General features: G+C 33.5%; 2 protein-coding genes across 2 annotated transcripts; both read right to left on the bottom strand.

Annotated features, from left to right (window-relative positions):
- Positions 1-6,078: 6,078 nt before the first annotated feature.
- On the bottom strand, positions 6,079-7,353 carry LOC102625220 (zinc finger protein GIS3). Its single transcript, XM_006468663.4, has one exon. The coding sequence runs from the start codon at positions 6,987-6,989 to the stop codon at positions 6,249-6,251; it is 741 nt and encodes a 246-aa protein (XP_006468726.1). The 5' UTR covers positions 6,990-7,353; the 3' UTR covers positions 6,079-6,248.
- A 6,549-nt stretch (positions 7,354-13,902) lies between these two features.
- LOC102625496 (chaperone protein dnaJ 15) lies at positions 13,903-20,905 on the bottom strand. The gene is made up of 12 exons (XM_006468664.3): positions 20,739-20,905; positions 20,261-20,502; positions 19,004-19,127; positions 17,770-17,852; positions 17,581-17,692; positions 17,399-17,503; positions 17,211-17,261; positions 15,896-15,985; positions 15,670-15,778; positions 15,426-15,574; positions 15,284-15,337; positions 13,903-14,582 (listed from the first exon to the last, which is right to left on the bottom strand). Exons 2-12 carry the CDS (start codon positions 20,386-20,388, stop codon positions 14,343-14,345), a joined length of 1,245 nt encoding a protein of 414 aa, XP_006468727.1. The 5' UTR covers positions 20,389-20,502; positions 20,739-20,905; the 3' UTR covers positions 13,903-14,342.

The following is a 20,905-nucleotide window of genomic DNA, read 5'->3' as shown; positions in this document are numbered from 1 at the left end:
CTCATTAATTTATTTAAATGTATTATTTTAACTATAAATAATTGATATCACTAACTTAGAAGAACAAAATCCACCATTTAAAAGTAAATATCAACTAATCTTTATTAGCCAAGAAAGTTAATAAATATCAATAAATTAACTTTTACCAAATACAAAAGCTAATGAATATAAAAAAAAAAAATCTTATATAAAAAAATGAAATTTAGATAATGATCTATTAAGGTAGCGTTTACATTTTGGATTGGAGTGAGAATCCTAAAATTGAGAATGTGGAGTGGGAGTGAGAATATGTTGTTTACTTACATTGGAATGGGAGAATGGAATTGAAATTAGAATCCAATTTATGTGTTTACATTGTCTTGGATTGTGAGTAAATAGTTTTAAATTATAATTTTACCCTTATTTAAAGAATTATAATTTATAATTAAAAAATTAATAAAAAATATATTTAAAAAATAAAATAAATATTTTATTATATTTTTAAATTAATAATAATTAATAATATTCTTAATTATGTAAATAATAATTTTTTAATTAATTTTAATTTAAATAATGTGAATAAAAATTATTAATAATAGCAACACAAATGAAACAGTATTATTGATAATATAGTACAAAATTAATATTTATTATTATTAAATAAATAATTAATATTTATTAAAATTAATGTTTAATATTATTATTTTTAATGAATTTAATTTATAAAATAAATATAATATTATTATTTAAATAAATATAATATTTATTTTATTAAATTTAATAAAATAAATATGTTTATAATTATTATTATTAATAAATATGATATTATTTATTTATTTTAATTATGAGGGTAAAAAGGGAAGAGGGGGGAGTGGATTCCCACTCCCACCTCCCCCCATGGGAGTGGGAATATCCCACTCCCCCCTTAAAAATGGTAAGTAAACACTGGAGTGGGAGGAATCCACACTCCACACTCCTACTCCAAAAAGTAAATACAACATTAAGAAGAGTAAAAAAAAAAGAATTTAAAAGTTAATGAATATCAATAAATTAATTTTTACCAAAAATAAAAGCTAAGCAATATAAAAAAAATTCTTATATATATATATATATATAGACAATTATTGAGTGTCTAAAATAAAGTAAAATTGAGTATCTAGTTTATAAAATGCGAAAGTAAAGATATCTTGTATTATAGACAATTATTTATGACACAATAGTCTATTAAATCAATGAAATTAATTTGTTTAGCTGCATAACATGGATCATCCAGACCGCTTGATTTTGGCTCAACAAAATTCATAGGACATGAAATTAGAATCAGATGACTTTAAAGCAAATTAAACATCAAACACAGGAATGAGGAGTGGAAAACTAAATAATTGACGGGTGAGTGATGCATACTTTATTATAAATTTTAAGAGCAATGTTAGACATGTTTACAAGAGATGAAATATATCATCCCAATAAATGAGTGACACATAACATTGGAACCTAATTTTTTTTTTTTATGAGACTATTGCTCATAATATTTACAATTATACAATTACTGAGACTAGTTTACATTACATCTTATATAGCATCGTCCATATTTTAACCCCTCTCAAATATTCGAGGGACGTCAAACTCCACTTCTAGGAGAAAAACTATTTTTTTTTTTTTTTATAAGAGTATTGCTCATGATATTTACAATCATATAATTACTGAAACCAGTTTACATTACATCTTATATAACACTGCCTAGACTTTAACCTTCTCGAATATTCTCACTTATAGAGCTACTCCCTCACACTTGTGAGGGAGTGACTCTAGCCATTGGGGCAAGCCCTAGTGGATAACATTGGAACTCAAGTTAAAATTCAAATATCGGGATTCTTAATATTATTGTAGAATTTAAGGCTATGTTAGGAAGTAAGGATTAAGTGTTGGATTGAACTAATTTTTTGGGACAAAATGTTTTTTCCATGTTTGGCATGCTTATTTGGATTGAACTAATGGACTAAATTCAAATTTTAATCATAAATTCATAGGATTTTAGTAATCCCAATTTTCATGTGAGTTTAGTTAGGATTAGACAATAAGAAGAAAAATGTTTGTCTATTTATGATATTTTCTATAATTTATTACACTATTTTTATTTATAACTTAAAAATAATTTATTTATTTATTTATTGTTTTTAAATAAGTAATTTATTTTCTGTTATTCATGATTTACTTAAAAAATATGATTTAATTTATTATTTGAATAGTTTTATTTATTTTATTTAATGAAATGATATAACCATATGAAACAACCTATAATTTAAATAATTTATATTTCTTTATTATAATAATGACTACCCTATAACTAATTGAATATACTTTTCTTATTAGTTTTATTTTTAATTAATTACAATATTTCTTACTAAATATCCATAAATAGTTAATATCTAAATTTAAATATTAACTTAAACACTATTTAATTTCATTTTAATTTAATTTAATATAATATAATCTAATATTGTACCAAACATAAGTCAATAATATATATAATTCAAACTAATTTACTCCAATCTAATTTAGTTCAATTTTAATATTTAGTCCAATAATCCTGCGTGCCAAACGCGGCCTCCTAAACACTCATAAGTCATAAGCGGTAGTTTTCATAGGACATGTGAACTTGGAAAGAGCTAAGTTCTGGGGTCCCCGTGTTTGTTCCTCCTAGAAGGGGAGGCATCTTTAATCTTTTAATGCAAAGATCTGTATAATCTCTATGGTTGGCCCCGGAGCTTTTAACTCTTTTAACTCATGCCTCGCTTTATCTTTTGTTTTTCTTTGATTAATGGAATATTATGCCGGTTTTGTCGAGGCAGAAGATTGATTGAGATCAAGAAAATTGTGATTCCGTTACATAATTTTGAACTCAATCACGTTCATAAACAAAAAGGCAAAACAATTTCAATGTGTTTTCACATGCTTTTGCTAATATCAGTTCACATTTTCAACTCCTTTTCTGGTCTTCGACATATTTGTTCTAGTTAAAATTAACCAATTTCATGCAATGCAAGCCCACTTAAAAATTATTGCTCGAATAATATGCTTAATGAAACAAAGAGTTTCTTGCTTTAAAAAAAAAAAGTAATAATAATAATAATAATAATAAAACATTGCTCAAACCTTTTTGACCCCTTTTTTTGGTTCTTCTCTTTTTGTTATAACCACACACTTGTATCAATTTCAATATCATTATTCACGGTGCTTAAGTCTTAACTTTTACTAAAATTTAGTTATTCCAATGAAGTACCAAAAATTGCTAGCATACTAGCATCGCTATAAGAGAATTATACATGCATATGCATATATATATATATAGACTGACTAACCAGAGGAACTCCAATTAAATCGTGGTTTTGGGATAACTAAGGAAAACAAATGGGGGAAAAAAAAGGCGGCTTTGAATTGTTATTACAAAAAAAATCATCATATATTCTGTGTCCAAGTTGGAGTGAACATTATTAATAGTGGACAAAGCTTGTATATGCCAAAATGAGAGTTTCAATTGGTTATGATGTATCCCCCACAGTGCTCACATTTCCCTGTCTGAAGCTAGCGCAATTTAATTGGAAGTCTAATGAACCAACGCAATGTGATTGCTTCTCTTCTAATTTTCTCCATCAAGCTCTAGCCATTTGGCTGATAAAACAAAATTGACAGCAAAAGTCCGTAAATGGTCTCATGGCAAGTTGATTGTAAATCAATGTGCTACTAATGAATGATAACTATGTCTTCAAATTTGATTGGATCATGGTGATCACCAAGGACTGAACAAGCAATAAAAGACTCTTAAAAACCCCCATCCTGTGGCTTTAACTTTATAGAATGATCATTGATCATTGGATTCATTCCCACTCCCCACTAAGTTATTTAGAAAGAATTTGATTTCATTGGCTATGGCCTCAACGAAGTGGATGTCAACATCAGTTTCAATGGCAGTGACCAGTGAGAAGCAAAAGATTGGGACCCAATCCCCCCTATGATTTGAGGCAAAGTTGCGGGAATAAGTCTTTGATTTTAATTTCTTAATTCTAGTTTCTGCCTCATCAACCACTAAGAATTGTATACTTTCTGATTTAGTTTGTTCAGTTGTTTATGTACTGATTCATATGTCGAAAAAGGGTTTTTAAAAAGAAGAAGAAACCCTTTTCAACAAGCACAAGTTTTCAAATCGTATACACGATCATGATTATGCTTTGCACACCTTACACTAATCATTTTCTTTCTCCCTCACTTAATGAAACCAATTAACACCCATATTTGTTTTAAGCATAAAAATGGAAACTAAAGCATCCCAATACAATATTAATAATAATTCTTCTTTGTGTTATAGAATTTTCGAAGTGTCCTCAACAGTCAGAGAGCAATAACATGTACAAGAGGTGATGACACACCGACCTTTATAATATATATGATATATGTTTTAACGCTTTTATTAGATTCACTTTTGCACCGAAAAGAGGTGCAATTTTGGGGTTGCCACCTGCCCTTTTGACCATTTTTTGAGCTGTTTTTTTTTAAAAAAAAATTTGCGGCAAACCCTAAAATGATAGGCAATTGGCGCTTGCTTTTCTATGCCTTATCTTGTTTAAGTGCTTACACGTAAGCTTCTTTTTAACCCACAAGTGTCCAGCTAGCCAGTTGCTGTCGCTGATCTGCAAGAATCACTTTTCTAAGAAGCCATCGCTTGTTCACATTATTTTCTCAACAAATTCTCTCTCTCTCTCTTCTGCTAATCAATGTTTTGACAGCAACCAACCCATCTGATCACAGTATGAAAGCTTTCGTGTGTATTGACACTAAATTTGACTCGAAGACTCGGGTCCTAGTTGCATATTTTCATCCAATCAAATTGTTGCTTTCAAACTGTGAAGAAAAATGGTCTGCATGTGATTGGCCCCCATATTTTCCATAAATGCTATCAGATACAAGCCGTTTAGTCAAATATGACAAGAAGCACCAACAAACATCATGCGATTAGTTGTTGTTTTGAGGACAACGAGTCTTCAATTATAAGATATCCCGGCCCACCTTCCAGAAGCAAAATTATATATATATATATATATATATAACCAAATTAACAAAATAATGAAATACATATACACAAACTTTCTTCAATTAAGAAATTATGCCCTATATTTCTCAATCTGTCTTCTTCATGAACTTTATTTACCATTGACAAACTGAATTAACAGGTTAAATTTAATTATTCCTTTGTCATAGAAACTGATATGAAACCATCAATGCCTTTTTATATAAATAAAGTGCAAAGACGACATGAGACATAACATAACCCACTTCTTAAAGTTCTACAGAACTTTGATGCGATAAATTTGTAAAGTCTTAAATTAAATAGATAAAATCATTTATACATACATGATAACATAAACAACATGACGGAATATATTATTTTTTAAAGCACTATAAAAACACAAACATTGCTTTAAAATTCAAATTGTTTTTAATCCTTTTTACTGTAATTAGTTTTTGTTGGTTATCTAGAATTTGTGTTTTACAAAAATTTGGACATGTTTCTTCAGAGACATCAAAATAAAATTTGAACATCCGCACCTAATAATTTAACTTGAGCAAGTTTGCTCCTAAAGACCGAAAAAAAAAGGAACTCAAGCGAGCTTGCAATAGGATAAGCTCAATGTAAGCTTAATTGGCTTATTTAAATATGGTACTCGATGCATTAAAATTTGATCATGCTACGTCTTAATCCACCTACCTATAACATTAATTATAATCAAGATTGGGACTTGACATATGGGACAGTCAGAAAATTATTAGTTGGGTTGCTCAGGAAACTATTAATTAAGAGACGATCGTTTCCATTCATGCCTGGATGAATTAACAAACAACTCAGTTACGAATTAACATTGCCGAAACGTTTTACATTAACTGCTCTAGTTTTATTTTCCCATTCCGACTGAAACAAGAAGAACACTTTCGTAATTCAAAATCAACTTGCAAGTCGTATAGTTGACATTTTTAACTCAATTTCACTAACGCATACACACAGTCGTAAGAGTAAATAAGTCTCATAAAAGAGTTATATTAAGAAATTAAAAAAAAAAAAATTCATAAGGGTTGGCACTTAGCAGTAAGTAATCAATTAATGTCAGTGTCAGTGAAGAGTGAAATTTCTACCTTGGGAAAAAAATAAATAAAATAAATAGAAATGTACAAAGATCAGATCGAAGTGGCATTCACGCTAAACCAAAGAGCCCAACTCAAGACCCAGCAGGAGCAAGACTAAGATGCAAGTCCAAGCCGAATCCATCGTCAAAGCTGGGCCCACCATCACCTTTAGAAAACCTACTCAACGAGGGCCCGTCAACCCCTCTCCCGTGGGCCCTACTTTGTGCCCCCATATTATTAATGTTGTTCACATTGTTCAAATCCCCTGCCCTGGCACCGTACGGTAACCCCGCTGCACCCGCGCCTCCGCTTCTGTCATGCGGAGCGCCAGCGATGACACACCCATGCGACACGTGAAACGGAGGAGCAGCGGTGCGTGGCAAGTAGACCCAAGAGTGACCCGAGGGTGCAGCGCCGGTGGGGACCACGAGGGGGCCGGAGTGCGGGAGGAGGTGCGGCGGGGGTGCAAAAGCTGAGATGATAGGGTTTCTGGCGAAGGAAATGGCAGCGTTTCTGGTGGCTTGTAGCTGCGCTCGTTTGAGCTGCTGGCGTTCTTTCTTGTGAGCGTTTTGGTGGCCGCCGAGAGCTTGTGAGTTGGCGAATTCTCGGCAGCAGTACTGGCACTCGTACTTGCGGTCAGTGGAGGAGGTAGAAGGCGGAAACCCGTCGGGAGAACCCGATGGAGGAGTCTGGTTATTGTTATTGTTATTTGACGTTGATGATGATCTATGGTCTGATGATGAAACGTCGTCGTTGTCTTCGGAGACGTCGAAGCCAAAGAGTTTTAAGCGTGTGGCTGTTGGCTTGCTCTGGTAGTCAAGCAGCTCTGCCATGTTAAAAGTAGTGTTGTTCACAGAGAGAGAGAGAGAGAGAGAGAGAGATGAAAATGGGGAATGGATGTTGCAAGAGGAAGTGTCGGATGATTGGGGGGTATATATACAAGATAAAAAGGGATTGTAAAATGTGTACAGTAGATAGATAGATAGATTCTTAGTATATAAATAATTGTATTAGAGAAAACTAATTAATTAAAGTGAGTGATTATTGTGTCTTGTGATGATGAGAAAGCAAGAGCCAGAGAGAGAGAGAGAGAGAGAGAGAGAGAGAGATGGTTGCGGTTGCGGACATCCAAAGAAGAAGAAACTTGAGAGTTTAAATCTTGGGAACATGATCGACCACCCAACCCAAGCCAAGAAGTGAACGAATGCAATACAACATGGGGACCCTAATTGAGGATTTGCACTTGTCTCGGGTTAATTATCTTGTACATGCTTTTCTGTGTGCTGAATTACGAGAATGCCCTTTAGTTTAGACTAATGGTCAATTGCCCAATTATATTAGTTTATGATTACGATTTATGTTATTTTTTTTAATTAGTTGATTTTGCCTTTTTTTTCCTTAAAAAATTGGAGATTGAAAATGTGATGCATGTGATGAGAGTAGGAAACAGTGTTTTCATGGGATCCCGCACTTTGTTGCTTTCTTTATTCTGTCATACTATCGATAAGATAGTGCATGAATTTGACACTTTGGAGTTTTGGGTGCCCCAAATTTCTCATGAGTCGTTGATTTTGTTGATGACTAACTATAACTGTCATTGTTATTGTATACAGCTACAAGCAAGTTGAGGGACATAGACAGACAGGGATTGACTCATGGGTGATGATCATTGATCATGATCCAATGAAATAATGCGCATCTTTTGTACAAACTTGTCAAATTGATGTAATTAGGTTAGAAATCGAAAACTAATTAATGTTGTCGATGGGTAATAAAATGGTTAATACATGATCTGGGACACTTTCCTTCCACTCGATCTACTTTGATTATAAATTAAGCTAGCTACAAGCTAGAGAGAGCTGTACTACTTCAACCGACCAATCATGTCTCAACAAAGATTTTCTTTAATTAATTTAATGTACCAAATTAAACAAACCTAGCTACCCATCTTCAATTTGCCTCAACTCAACTCCCATTATGGCAGAGCTTTAAGTCCTAACCACTGCATAAACTACACGTAGCTGGCCCTTCTAAAAAATGCTCTTTGCCAGCGCCTGGGTTTCTCCATCTATGGCATGCACTCAACAACATTGTTTATAAATTAATCATGATCCACAAATTTAATATTCATTTACGCATAATGATGATCGTGTTTCAAGGGGGGCAAAATATTCTTTTAACTAAATTTATATGTAGTGGAAGTGGAACGAGCCCCAATGAATTGAATTGATCAAGATCCATTCAAGCACCTTATTATAAATTTTGAAGCTCATGTCTCTTTGCTTCCAGCTGGCCGATCGAGCTGCTATAGATTGTAAATGCCCAAATTCTCTCAACATAATTTTAATTAATAATTTCTTCCCATTTTTGGCTCTCTTATCTTACTATATATTTCTCTCTCTTACACTTCATACGTATACATTTGCTTTAGCTCAATCTATGGAGCCGACACCATAACCCACCTTTCTTAATTTTGTTTGTTTTTTTTTTCCCCTCTCTCTTCTAAAAAGTCAAAACACACATTTGATCTTTTAAACTCATGCATGCAAACAGGTCCATAATATCCACCAAGTACTACAACAACTAGATACATTTAAGATCTAACACCGTTGAGTGAGTCCCACTCATCATAACTTGTTCATGGCCCACGTGTCACTGTCTTAATTATCTTCCAAATCCGGCATTAGATACGTATGTTTCATATTATACAACCTTCTCTCTCTCTCTCTCTCTCTCTCTCTCTCTCTCTCACACACACACACACACACACAGAGAAATTATGGCGGCAGCAGCAGCCAGCAGTTTTAGTGAATTTTCAAGTCAACATGGGAAGCTAATTAAGTTAGCTTGCTTGGAAGGGTAATTTAAAAAAAATTAAAATGAAATGGATGTTCAGGTGCTTACAACTATGAATAAGGTCCCCACCATTACGTGTTGATGATGAATAATTGTTCAAATGTTTGCGTGATTGACGTTGAAATTTATATTACTATATAGTTTCTTTCTTTTTAGAGAGATCTCTCCGAATCTTACTAACTACAAGAGAAAGAGAAAGCAAGAGAGAGAGAATGAGTTTGGCTTTGTAAATTGTAATCTTCGCACTGCAAAAAAAAAAACAGCTTGATGTGTGCTAATTACTCAATATTATAATTATAATAAATAAAGTAATTATAATTATTAGTGTGTGCATGTATTATATTATTCAAAAGCTCTTAAACAAAGTCTTCATCACAACCCCAAACATGACCCACCATGTCTCTTCTTTCTCCTAATCTCATGTGTGTTCTATTCAAAGGGTTTCTATCATTTTATTAGTCAAATTTTTCCATAGAAGTATAATTAATCTTATCGATCATATATACATCTTTACTTCCAAAGCTCATATTCTTTTTCGACCGTTAGATTCGGTTTATATGCTAATCATGATTATTAGGATAAACATGTGGCGATTTTTAAACCATATAAAAGCAGATGTAAGTATCTGATCGACATGGGAGACATCAAAAGTCAAGGTATAGCTAGTTGATCATAGCAAAAGTTTGATAAAAAAATGATGGGCCCTATTCTTTTTTCCATTTTTAAACAAAGTTTTGTTATTCTTTCTTGTCATCAACTTATAGACAAGATGTGTAACCGATGAGATGTTTGTATTGAGCCAGTCATGAATCATTTTGTATATATGGGACCCATAGTATACCTCTAGCTATTAGATAACATGGGTTGTATAGCTTGTAGCTTATAGGAAGCCTGAAATAATTGTGCACATAGACTTTGGGGCACTTGGATTAGCGGATCTCCATAAATAACTCCAATATTAGTTCAGAAAAATGTTTTTACTAAACCTAACCACACCTTTTTACTCTATTAATAATTATGTGTGGATCCAATGATTTTTGTCTTCGGGAAGGTTAGAAAAACCTGCAGTATCGGGGCCACCATCACCCCCACGATGGGGCTCAAAGGAGTTTGTTTCACTCAAAAAGAAAAACTGTACTGAAGTCACCTTCTCAGTTTCAACATGAGTAGTCTTACTCACAAAGGTTCAAAGAGTTCACATACGACTGCTTGTTGGGACCAGTGGTGGCCACCAAAACTTGAAATCACAGTAGGGTTTTCATTTGCATATTAAAGCAGCAATCAAACCCTAATCTTAAACTCCTGGATTTATTTATTTATTTTTCGAAGTTGGGCAAATGTTTATATGCAAACCTAAGTGTTGATAAAAAGTTGAAACATCATAGGAAGAAAAGAAGAGGAGACTAGCTATAGGGCAATGGCTTATATATATCAAAAAGCTATGAATTGCTAGAAGGTGGGTGGACATAGGCACAAGTTTTGCTCCACTGATGAAGGATCAAATTAAACATGTGAGATGATGATGATGATACATCTAATTGGTCTCTGAAGTGTTTGATCAAACTTCGGTAGGACCCGCCCACGTTTGGGGCAATATTAAGGGACCACATGTGCAATATTTTGTGGCAAATTTTGTTCCATATGAACAACCAACCTCTCTTTGAAGAATAAATTTATTATATAAGCAAAGTAGCTAGGGTGGTGAAAGATTAATTGTCCAATCACACTTGACGAAACTTGTTGATTAGAGTAAACAACTGTCCTCTTAAGAGTGGCGTTTTTTTTCCTGTTGTATGGTTTCCACCATCTAATACTTAGAAAAGAATAAAAAACACTTTGAAATAATTAAGGGCCATAATCATGCTTTTTCTTTCATTGTTGATTGAAGTGATGCCGATAATATCGTTTTAAGATCGCCCGAATCAACACCATGGCCCACCAAGTTGTGCTTATCAAGGAAATTTAACCAATGAAAGCAACTTAATAACATATTAAACAAAAGGATTATTACGGAGACATGATACTAGCATATTAAAACTCCCCCATTAACTTTCTAATCATCTTTTGTTTCTTTTGTGAACCACATTACTTTGGAAGGATCCAAAAAGGATATAAAAGATGAATATAACCAAAGTGTGACTTAGTTTTCGAGTCGAAATCCCTTTTATGGATATGTTCAAAAGCACTTTTTTTTTTAATTAAATTATTTAATAAGCAATTAATCCCAAACAATGTGGGTGTATGCCTCAATTAATAACTAAGCTATAAATGTAGGCAGCCCCTCCATGCATTCCAAGTGACACTTCCTACTTCTTTTAATTAAAATATAAAATAAGTTGGGTGGAGTTAGCTTTAAGTCATGTGAAGTGACTTTCCCTTCTTCTCTCTAGATTAATTATATGTATTAATTATGTATAACACGGAGCTATATGGGACTAAAATATATTATTAGAATATTATAGCTTAGAATGTGTATCTACATATATATTATTTAAGAATTAGCAAAGCATATGCATTGATATGATAATTCCATCAAACTTTTGATGAGTTTAAAATGCAAAATAGAAAGTCCCGTGAATTTGGGTTAATTTGGAGAGAGGTGAGTTTGGTCAATCAATAAGACAAAATAAATGTGGATTGGTTGCTGATAAAGCGAGACACTTAGATGCCCACATAACATCTTACCCAAATAAACATTTAATTAGTCGGGGCATGTGCACATGATATGACTAACAAATTATTTTGAGATCACAATTTGTATTTGGTTCGGATTTCATCATCAATCTCCTCTTATCACGCACCATGTGTTCTAACAACATAGTCATTTGTGGTTAGCCTATGCATGTTGTCCATTTGAATTAAATTTTAGTTTTTTTTTTTAAATCCTCTCTAAACCAAAATTCTCTTAGTTTTAAAATGATTTTGTATTACATACATTTTTTTTTATATATGGTCAAATTTTCATTCATTTATTGCTGATCATATTCTTATGTAGTTGTGTTTACTTATATAAAAACTCAAATGGAGAAATTTTTTTCTTTTAAAAAAATGAATCTTTTATTTATCTTGTTACTTAAAATTTGACACTTATCAAGAAACACTATTGATTGTTTATATTAAATAGGATCATTTGATATAAATTTTTTTTTTTCAAGTTAATGGATCTAAGAACTTATCGTGTGGGAGGGGTTGCCCATACTTGACCGCCATAAGTAAAGACAATGTGACTATAATTTCACTTAACCTAATCTAACCAAAGAGAGGAATCTACTATATATAATAAAATTTCATAGCTAGAATAACATATGCATGTGGGACTTATTCTTACAAGAAGGGTGTAAACATTGCTTAATCTACATGATGTGCTTACTTTAACAATAGAGCATTAGATAAACCATGCCTTAAGTTCTGGAGGAATTTGTCTCTTGGAAAAAATCCAAGTAGATATCAGTTCTCTTAAGTCATAATAAATTAAAATAGTTCTTAAACAATTCATCATCTTCGGTCAAGACAAGTTTTGATTTAAAGTGATATGTAGTTCCGCAAGGAAGTGAGTTGTGTGTGTGCATTAAGTCATCCCTAACCTTTTTAATAAATAGTTGCCTGATTCGTGGTGTTTAAGCTTAAACTAGTCCAAAGACAGATAACCTAAGACTGTTTTCTGGTCTATTAATTATTTTCTAGTATACTAGCAAAGCATTATTTGCTCTTATCTTTGTTTGTTTGAATCATAATAGCACGTGATTCTATGCTCATTAAGTCCTCTCTCGCCATCACAGAATAAGTTGTTCTTGGAATTAATTGTCGAGCCAGAGAAGAAAAATAGGTGATCCAATAGATCTTGACCTCATGAAATGCCCCTTTCAAAACGATAAATTAGAACCTCAAATGAAGTTCAAAGATTCCAAATTATTATTAGTTTTTTTTTTTGGGATAAAAAGGACCAGGATTTAGCTTTTGGGTTTTTTTTGTTCCTTTAAATCATATTTTTCCTTTTTCATGAATTTTTTTATTTATTTTAAGTATAGAGGACAATGAAAAAGATTGATTTCTAAATGTTCTGCATAAGTTAAATGTTGATTGTATAATAGGCATGAGTCTCAAATTCTTATTTAGTCTCTTTGCCTGGACAAGGGGTGGGTACAATTTGGTTCGGTTCTGAATTGAACTGAATCAATCAATTATATATATATTAATCTGAACCGAATTTGATTCTTTGTTTGGTTAGGTTTTTTTTTTATTTTGTACCGTAAATTCTTTTGTGTTTTCTAATTTTTTCAGTTTTTCTCATATAAATCGATCATTTTTTTTATTTAATTTTTTAAACCAACCCTAGTAAGGGCCCTATCTTATAATGATGAGGCTTGGGTTTCTTGTGTGTTTATTTTACGTTGTCTTTTTTCTAATTTATTATTTGCTTATCATGAATGAGAGGTCATGCTCTCCATATATGTCTTAGGATAAATATCTCCCAACTAATCGTGAGAGTAGATTTATGAACACTATTACTTGACATCTTTTTAAGATGTACTATAAATGTAGGTGACTAAACTCCAAATAACATTTTCAAATCATAATATATTTTGGATGCACTATACTAAACTCCTAGTAAATTTCAAATCACAATATACCTATTAATGTAACAATTCAAAAAAAAGAGATTTATTATTGGCCCAAGTGTCTAAAGCCATATCTCCATTGTATCACAGATGCAGCAGGAAGTACAATAATTGTGATTTATATAATAATTGCAAATTTATTAACATCATTGAGGTAGTTGAAGATCTAGTCACTGATCATTATATTTAAGCCCTTAAAGAAAAGACAAGTTGTTTTACACTTAATAATAGAATAGTCGTAAATTAAATAAAATACATCATGCAACAATAATTTTACAAAACTGAAACATGCATCCTCTGCTTTTTCTTATTGGCATGTTCAAATCAACCACATTTGGCAAAAAGATACAGGGTTTAGAAGCATGGGTTACTAAGAAGACAATTTTTTTTTTTCCCTATCAAAATAAATTAAGCAATAAATTTTGTTACACTTAACAGAAATACAAGTATGTTTATGTTGCTACATGGACCTAGGAGATGACCACACTTGAATGGAAACAAGAATATGAAGACATACATACAAATACCTTCAAACTGGGGATGGTCTCTAAAAAGAACCTAGTGTCACCACTGAAAACCCTTGGCAACCCAAGAAATAAATAAAAGAAAAGGAGAAAAAAGGAAGAAGCAAATAATACAAGGCAAGCTTTTTGCAGGCTGCAAGTAACCCTAGTACAAATCTAATACAAACTAATCCAAAAATCTTTTCAATCAGACAGCCTTTTTATCAGATCCTTTAAGGTTCAAGTTGAACCATTTCTTTTTAGCAGATTTATCCTTTCCGTCCGAGCTTCCATCTTCAGCCGGACTCTCACCCTTTGAATCTTCACCAGGAACTTTGCTACTACTTCCATTACTTAGATTGTTACCACTCACACTACTGGTACTGAGAGTCTTGGTTACGGTGAATGAAGAATGGATAGCGTCACGTTGTTTCAATAGTTCATCCACCTAAGTTACATAAGAAAAACTTAAGTCGAATAAACAATTAACATATATGATTTCAGAGATGGTTTGTTTGTTACAATTGACAATAAGATCATGAGAACCAGATAGGCAATTGTCATTTCTGATTTCACTTGGAGAAGGATGCTGGGAGAACAAACCTTGTAGATTTGGGTCATGTTTTCCAGTTTTGCTTTTACATTTGAGGAAATATATATAGAATAAACCATGAAAGTGTGAAACTAAAACTCATTAAATGAGTATTTCTCTCTAAGAAAACTTATTTATTCTTTCAATAGGTAAAGTCTGGGACATCAACAACATCCTCATTCCTTGATGGTCTCATTATCACAATACCACACATCCGAAAGATGACCTTATTATACTCAACATAAATCCAGCTCAGACACTAAATTGCCCAGGCATTTTTTTCATGTTCGACGCATATGTGCTTCCTCACAACATAGTAAAATGAACTTGTGCATTATTATGTATGCATGCAAATCCGTCGGTATTGTGAAGGGAATGGCCCAATTGGTCTGGCCTCTTGTAATGGAGGTCAAAGAATTGATCCGCCTCACACCAACCTTGAAGGGGATTTATTTAATTTATGCTTGTGCAAGGGGTGGGCAGGGTGTGTATTAACCTTGTTAAAGAAGGAAAAATGTAAGTCAGTTGAAAAGAGACATTAAAGTTTCAGAACATACAGATTGCTTCTCCTGACTATATCTATTGGTCGCTTCTTGAAAACGTGCCAATGCCTACAAAACATCAGAAGAGAATTGTAAGAGCAATTTCGTATTACTGACAATCTAAAATTACAGATACCTGCAAAATACGGAACAATACCTTTCTGTACTCTATCTCAAATTCCCGTAACTCCTTTCTCTTTCTCAAAATCTGAGCCTCAATATCCTTGAGCTTTTGTGAGTTATCTTCATATGACTTCGCACAAAGTGCCTCAATCGTATAGGTAGCAGTCTTGAAAAAATTATCTCCTGAGAAAATTATGGCAGATGTCAGTAAAAGCAATTACATTAACCATTTCTGTTATAGCTCTCAAAGGTGAAAATATAAAATTTACAGTTCAGACCATAAACAGCGAATATATGAGTGCCAGCTTTTAGTTCTGAAACCTCACAAGGTTGTAGACCTTCCAATCGTTTAAAGAAAGCAGATTCAGGGTCTTTAGCGATTGCAATCTGCACCACAGGCATGTGGATAAATCACCAGTTCTTGGGTCATAAGAAAATGCAAAATATGTAACCAAGGAAAAAGGAAGCTAGAACAAAAATAAAGAAGTGAAGGAACTGGCTTACCGCATTCAGTGTTGAATCCATTCTGTAAACTTGAAAATGTAAGAAATACATCCCCGCTGATGTCACCTTGCCTGTCTTCTCACTGTCCTCCTGTATTGTTACATCCATAAAGATATATCGCCTTTATTCATTCATACAGATTGGAATATTCCAGAGTAGTTACACTGGATAGATGCCCCCGCAGCTGAGAGGAAAGTTAAAATAACAATACCTACTTGCATCATCTTCAATAGAAAATAAAAGCAACAGCGTTGGCCTACAGTTATTTTACAGGGCCTTTTTTTTTTTTAACCCTCCAAAATAAGTAACTAACTATTTCAATCTCACTTATGCTTGAAATCATTGCTAATAAAAAAGCTTATTCCACATTTTGATGCTTACTGTAGCAGAAATAGAAATTAACTCAAATTTTCGATATAGTATTTGAAGAATATATGTTCGTAATTGTAATAAACCCTTTATTCTATTAAGTTTTTTGTTGTTTTTGAGTAGAAGCAAGAGGTTAAGGGCTCGAATCTCTCTATTGGACCAACTAAGCACTTGCCCCAAACATTATAGTTTTGGGGAGTGTTAGCAAGGTTCAAGCTATATGCATGTTTCCAATTAGCCATTGTCACAAAACAGACTTGCCTTGGTCTATGGTGCATGTCACTTACTCTAGCATATGGGAATTAAGTGCAGGTCAATTTAGCACATCCTTTTAGAGAAATGATTTGAAAATGTGAAAATGTGTATCATAGTGGTATATAGAATGGAATGAGATACACAAGGTGCAACGATTATCAGCTATATGCAATACACAAGGCAGTAAAACATTTCAGGGGCTCTAAAAGCAGACACTTTGCTTGAATGACCTGAGAGTACATCTGCTAAGTACCCGAATGAATTTCATTTAGTTTGGCCTCCAAGATGCAAAATAAGGATCAAGATGCAGGAGATGAAATTTTACAAAAGGTAGCAGTAGATAGTGATGGATTGAACCTAAATACTAGGTGCAGCCGTACTTGATCAAATCCCAACTTAAGTCCATATTGAGTGACAATGTTATAGCTAACTCATGAAGTTCACTTATAATTGTAGGACTCTGTCATATGACAATAGATTCAGCATCCGAATCTCATTCTGGTAACGAACCAATACACAAAAGAAAAGCAGCAAATAAAGGACATTGGTAAGAAGTATTAAACCTAAATTTAGCTTCCATCAATCTCTTGAACCAATGAAACAAAAAAAGGTAAAAGCATCCACTTCAAGTAAAAGAAGTTACATATAAGGAAAGTAATAAGGAGAACTGTCACAGAAGAATGCACATCACCTGCAAGGCCAGACCATAGCCACCATTGGTATCTTGCTCAAAATAAAGTAACTGGAAAGTCACAGAAAGATTTATATTGTTTAGTAGAAAGCAGAAGAAGAAAAGTAAGAGGGGGCAAATAACAGCCTCATATTGATTACAAAATATAGCTGAAATCTTCAGAACAAGGTTTTGACATGCAATATTACCTTAAATTTGCTTTGTGCAGTTGAAGTCACTCTCACAACAATCCCTGCCTCAGCTTGTTGGTCATTTATTGTTACGCCAAAGAAGTGGGCACATTGCTTCTCTACCTGCAGTGAAATAAAAAGCAAGTTTTAGGTATGTACCTCAAAAGTGTGGCTATGTGAAGTAGAAACCTTGTAGGCACCTTTCCACTAACTGATGTTCCAATAGGGAGTGGTCTGACTGTGACGGTTCCATTCAAAGCTTCTTCAAGAACATTAGCAGAAATTGTAGTCTTGATAGGTACTCCCAACTTGCTATGGAAAATAGAATGGAGATTTAAAAATAGCTTAATGGCACTAAATGCCCCATGTACAACAACTACAATATTTACCTGAATAATGCCGCAAACATTGTATTGACTGTTCCCAGATTTGACAAGTCTATCTCCATATCCATGCCTTCAGCATCAATTGCCTGAAAAGATTTATAATTGAATATCGACAAATCAAGATGCCTCGACATGAAAGGGAAAGAGTATGTACATGGGAAACAAGAAAGAGAAAACAAATAGCATTGGCAAAAAAGAACTCCCAACTTGTATGCATGATAAAGATAATATTGCAGAAATTTTGTGAGAATCAGATTGTAAGAATCGAATTAGCACATGCCATGGTAAGTACAATGGGGACGGATAAAATGAAAGTTTAATATCTCAGTCATATGCTTGTGAGATGGCAAGTGTTTTCATGCGTGAGAAAGGGGAAAGCCCAAGACCAAGCAATTAGGTGATGTTACCCATCCTCCTTTATACGCCAAAGACCAACTCAGTTTCTAACTCGTGTGGAACGGTGAGTTTCTCCCCCACCCAATCACATGACACTTTTTTCACGTTAGGCCCGTTCCCGGAAAACCAACATCCAACATGGAAAACCCTTAATAGGGCGCATAGCACAAGTTCTTGGGCACCCAAATGCGAATAAGAACCTGATCTTCTATAGATGGAATTTTGTGATAATCCAGCATCACACGGAAAATAGACAACAAATGCCAGTCCACAATAGAATAATGCCCTGGTGAACCTCAGAGCCCATCTGACCTTACAAACTAATCCAATGGTGTAAGACTTTTATCTTGAAAGTTAAAAAATACGTCAAGGAAATGCAGCTTACGAAAAGTGATAAAATGGAAAGAGTTGCCAACTGTTTCTCCCAAGGAGCAACCTAATACGAACTTAAACTTGGAAACATGCAAACCCTAAGTTCCTATCAATACACAGGGCAGGACCATTAATAGCAACACTGATATTTCAATCCAGCTTGTACTTCATGGTCCTTTGACATTAATAGCCTAAAAAGTTTAGGGTGCAATTTATTGTGACAGGTTTTAACCCCTATGTATTGGTCAATTATTGAGATTTTGACATCTTTTATCAAACAATTATATTATAGTTTGAATGTCTTCAGCATGAAATTTTAGTTTATATAAACACAGATTAAAAGTTCAAACAAATCGCCACAAACTCTGGATTGTAACTTTGACTTTTACAACACAGACAGCAATAAGTTTGATCTAACACATAAAGGCATGATGTCAGAAAGAGAGAGGCGGGGAAGGAAGAGACGCACCTCAAACCCTGCATTGTCATAGTGCCTTCTCTTCTCAGGGTCAGATAAGATGCTATAAGAATATGCGACCTCCTTAAATAGTTCAGCGGCTTCAGGATTGCTGACATTCTTGTCAGGATGATACCTGTCCAAGATTAAGGATACATCAGTGCACAAATGATTAAGCAAACCCAGTAAAAGAAGGAAGCAATAATGCAACAGAACAAAGTGACATAAATGCAATGATGAATCAGACATATAAGATTTATGGCTCAGATTGAATTTTCTTTTTCCCCTTTTCAAATGAAACAAAAGAAAACTTTATCCATGTACAAATCAAGGATAAGGAAACATCTGCATGTCAAATAACAAATTAAATGATTCCATTTCAATTTTCGTAGCTTTAAACCTATAATCACGATTGGTCCAACAGGAAACAGGCAGTGCAACTGCTAAAAGTGATGGTATTGATTCTAAACAGACTTTTCCATTTTGGCTGCCTGTATTGCAGTGAACTTAGCTTAGAAGTTGGATTTAAACACAAAATTATTTGTAAGACAGAATTGAGCAATTCAATTCCAATGGGACAACGAAACATACATTCAAAACGGCAGGTGTCGTATGCAGTAGAATACTTCAACACTAGCAGACTCAGCAAATTAAATCCAAATTTAACCAACAAACAAATGAATATAACAGAGCGAGCAAACTTAAACTAAGCATCTGCCTTTAATTGATTTTCGACCCCACCGATACTAGTACATGAATCATTTGAAACAGAACTTCCCATACTGAAGTGAGCTCTCCACAATTGCAGCTCAATATGCCATATCATACCAAGCCCACTGCAGATCCAAGAAATCCATTTCACAATTCACAGGCATATTTTCTTTTTAACACCAACAACCTCAATGGAGCTATATATTCAGCTAGAATCCCAACTAAATTTAGCAATCCTTGAACAAGTATACAAATTTAATAACACCCATTATTCTTGCACAACAAAGAGAAGCTCAAACACAGCGGCCATCAGACAAGTCACAAGTCATATCCTCTTTTCAACACCAACAACCCTAATGAGCTATGATTCAGCTAAAAACCCTACTAAATATCTCAAATTTACTAATCATAGAGCAAGTAAGCAAATTCAGCAACACCAGTTACACCAAAATACCAGCACAGCGGAAAGAAGCTCAAACAAGCACCAAATTCTACCATTTCCAGCCCTAACGATTGGAAAAAAACAAAAAACTTTAATCTAAAGATAAACAAACTTACTTGAGAGCAAGCTTTCGATAAGCCGTTTTAATCTCCTGATCAGAAGAATCCCTTGACACGCACAAAACCTCATAAGGGTCTCTTCGAATTGTTGGAGCCGATGAGCCCTCCATCTTGTTTGAACCCATTAAAATTTAACCAAAATTTCTCTCCCTACTTCTCAAAGACCTTTCTTTTTATCTTCAACCTCTCAATGAATGAACCCACCTGGCCGCAATCACAAAGAGCCTCCCTTTCGAAATCTATTCAATCAAAATAGTCAAAACTACACACAATTCAAAATTTTATCGGATCCCTCTACATAACGTAATCCTTTAACCTTGGGAAAAACAAAAATCTATCATAAAAAATGAAAATAAAACCAACCCATTTCATCAAAAGCTAAGATCTATCTAACAAAGCTTGAAAAAAAAACGTTAAAATACATTTTACATTCACTTAAAAATAAAAAAACAAAGCTTATATTTTTGAAACTTACAGATATTTCTTGCGAATGTACAAAATGATGACGAAAAGCGGCTGTTCCTTTGATTCCTGTTCTCGTCTTACGCTCTGTTCCTCTCCCGTCGGTTTACGTTATTTTTATTTTTTATTTATTGTAATTATTGTTGAATTTTTATTTGCCAATCATATTAATGTATACTG

This window comes from Citrus sinensis, chromosome 2 (genome assembly GCF_022201045.2).
Source record: "Citrus sinensis cultivar Valencia sweet orange chromosome 2, DVS_A1.0, whole genome shotgun sequence".
NCBI lineage: Eukaryota > Viridiplantae > Streptophyta > Magnoliopsida > Sapindales > Rutaceae > Citrus > Citrus sinensis.
Note: the sequence above shows the minus strand (reverse complement) of the source record. Positions and strands in the feature narration are given on the sequence as shown.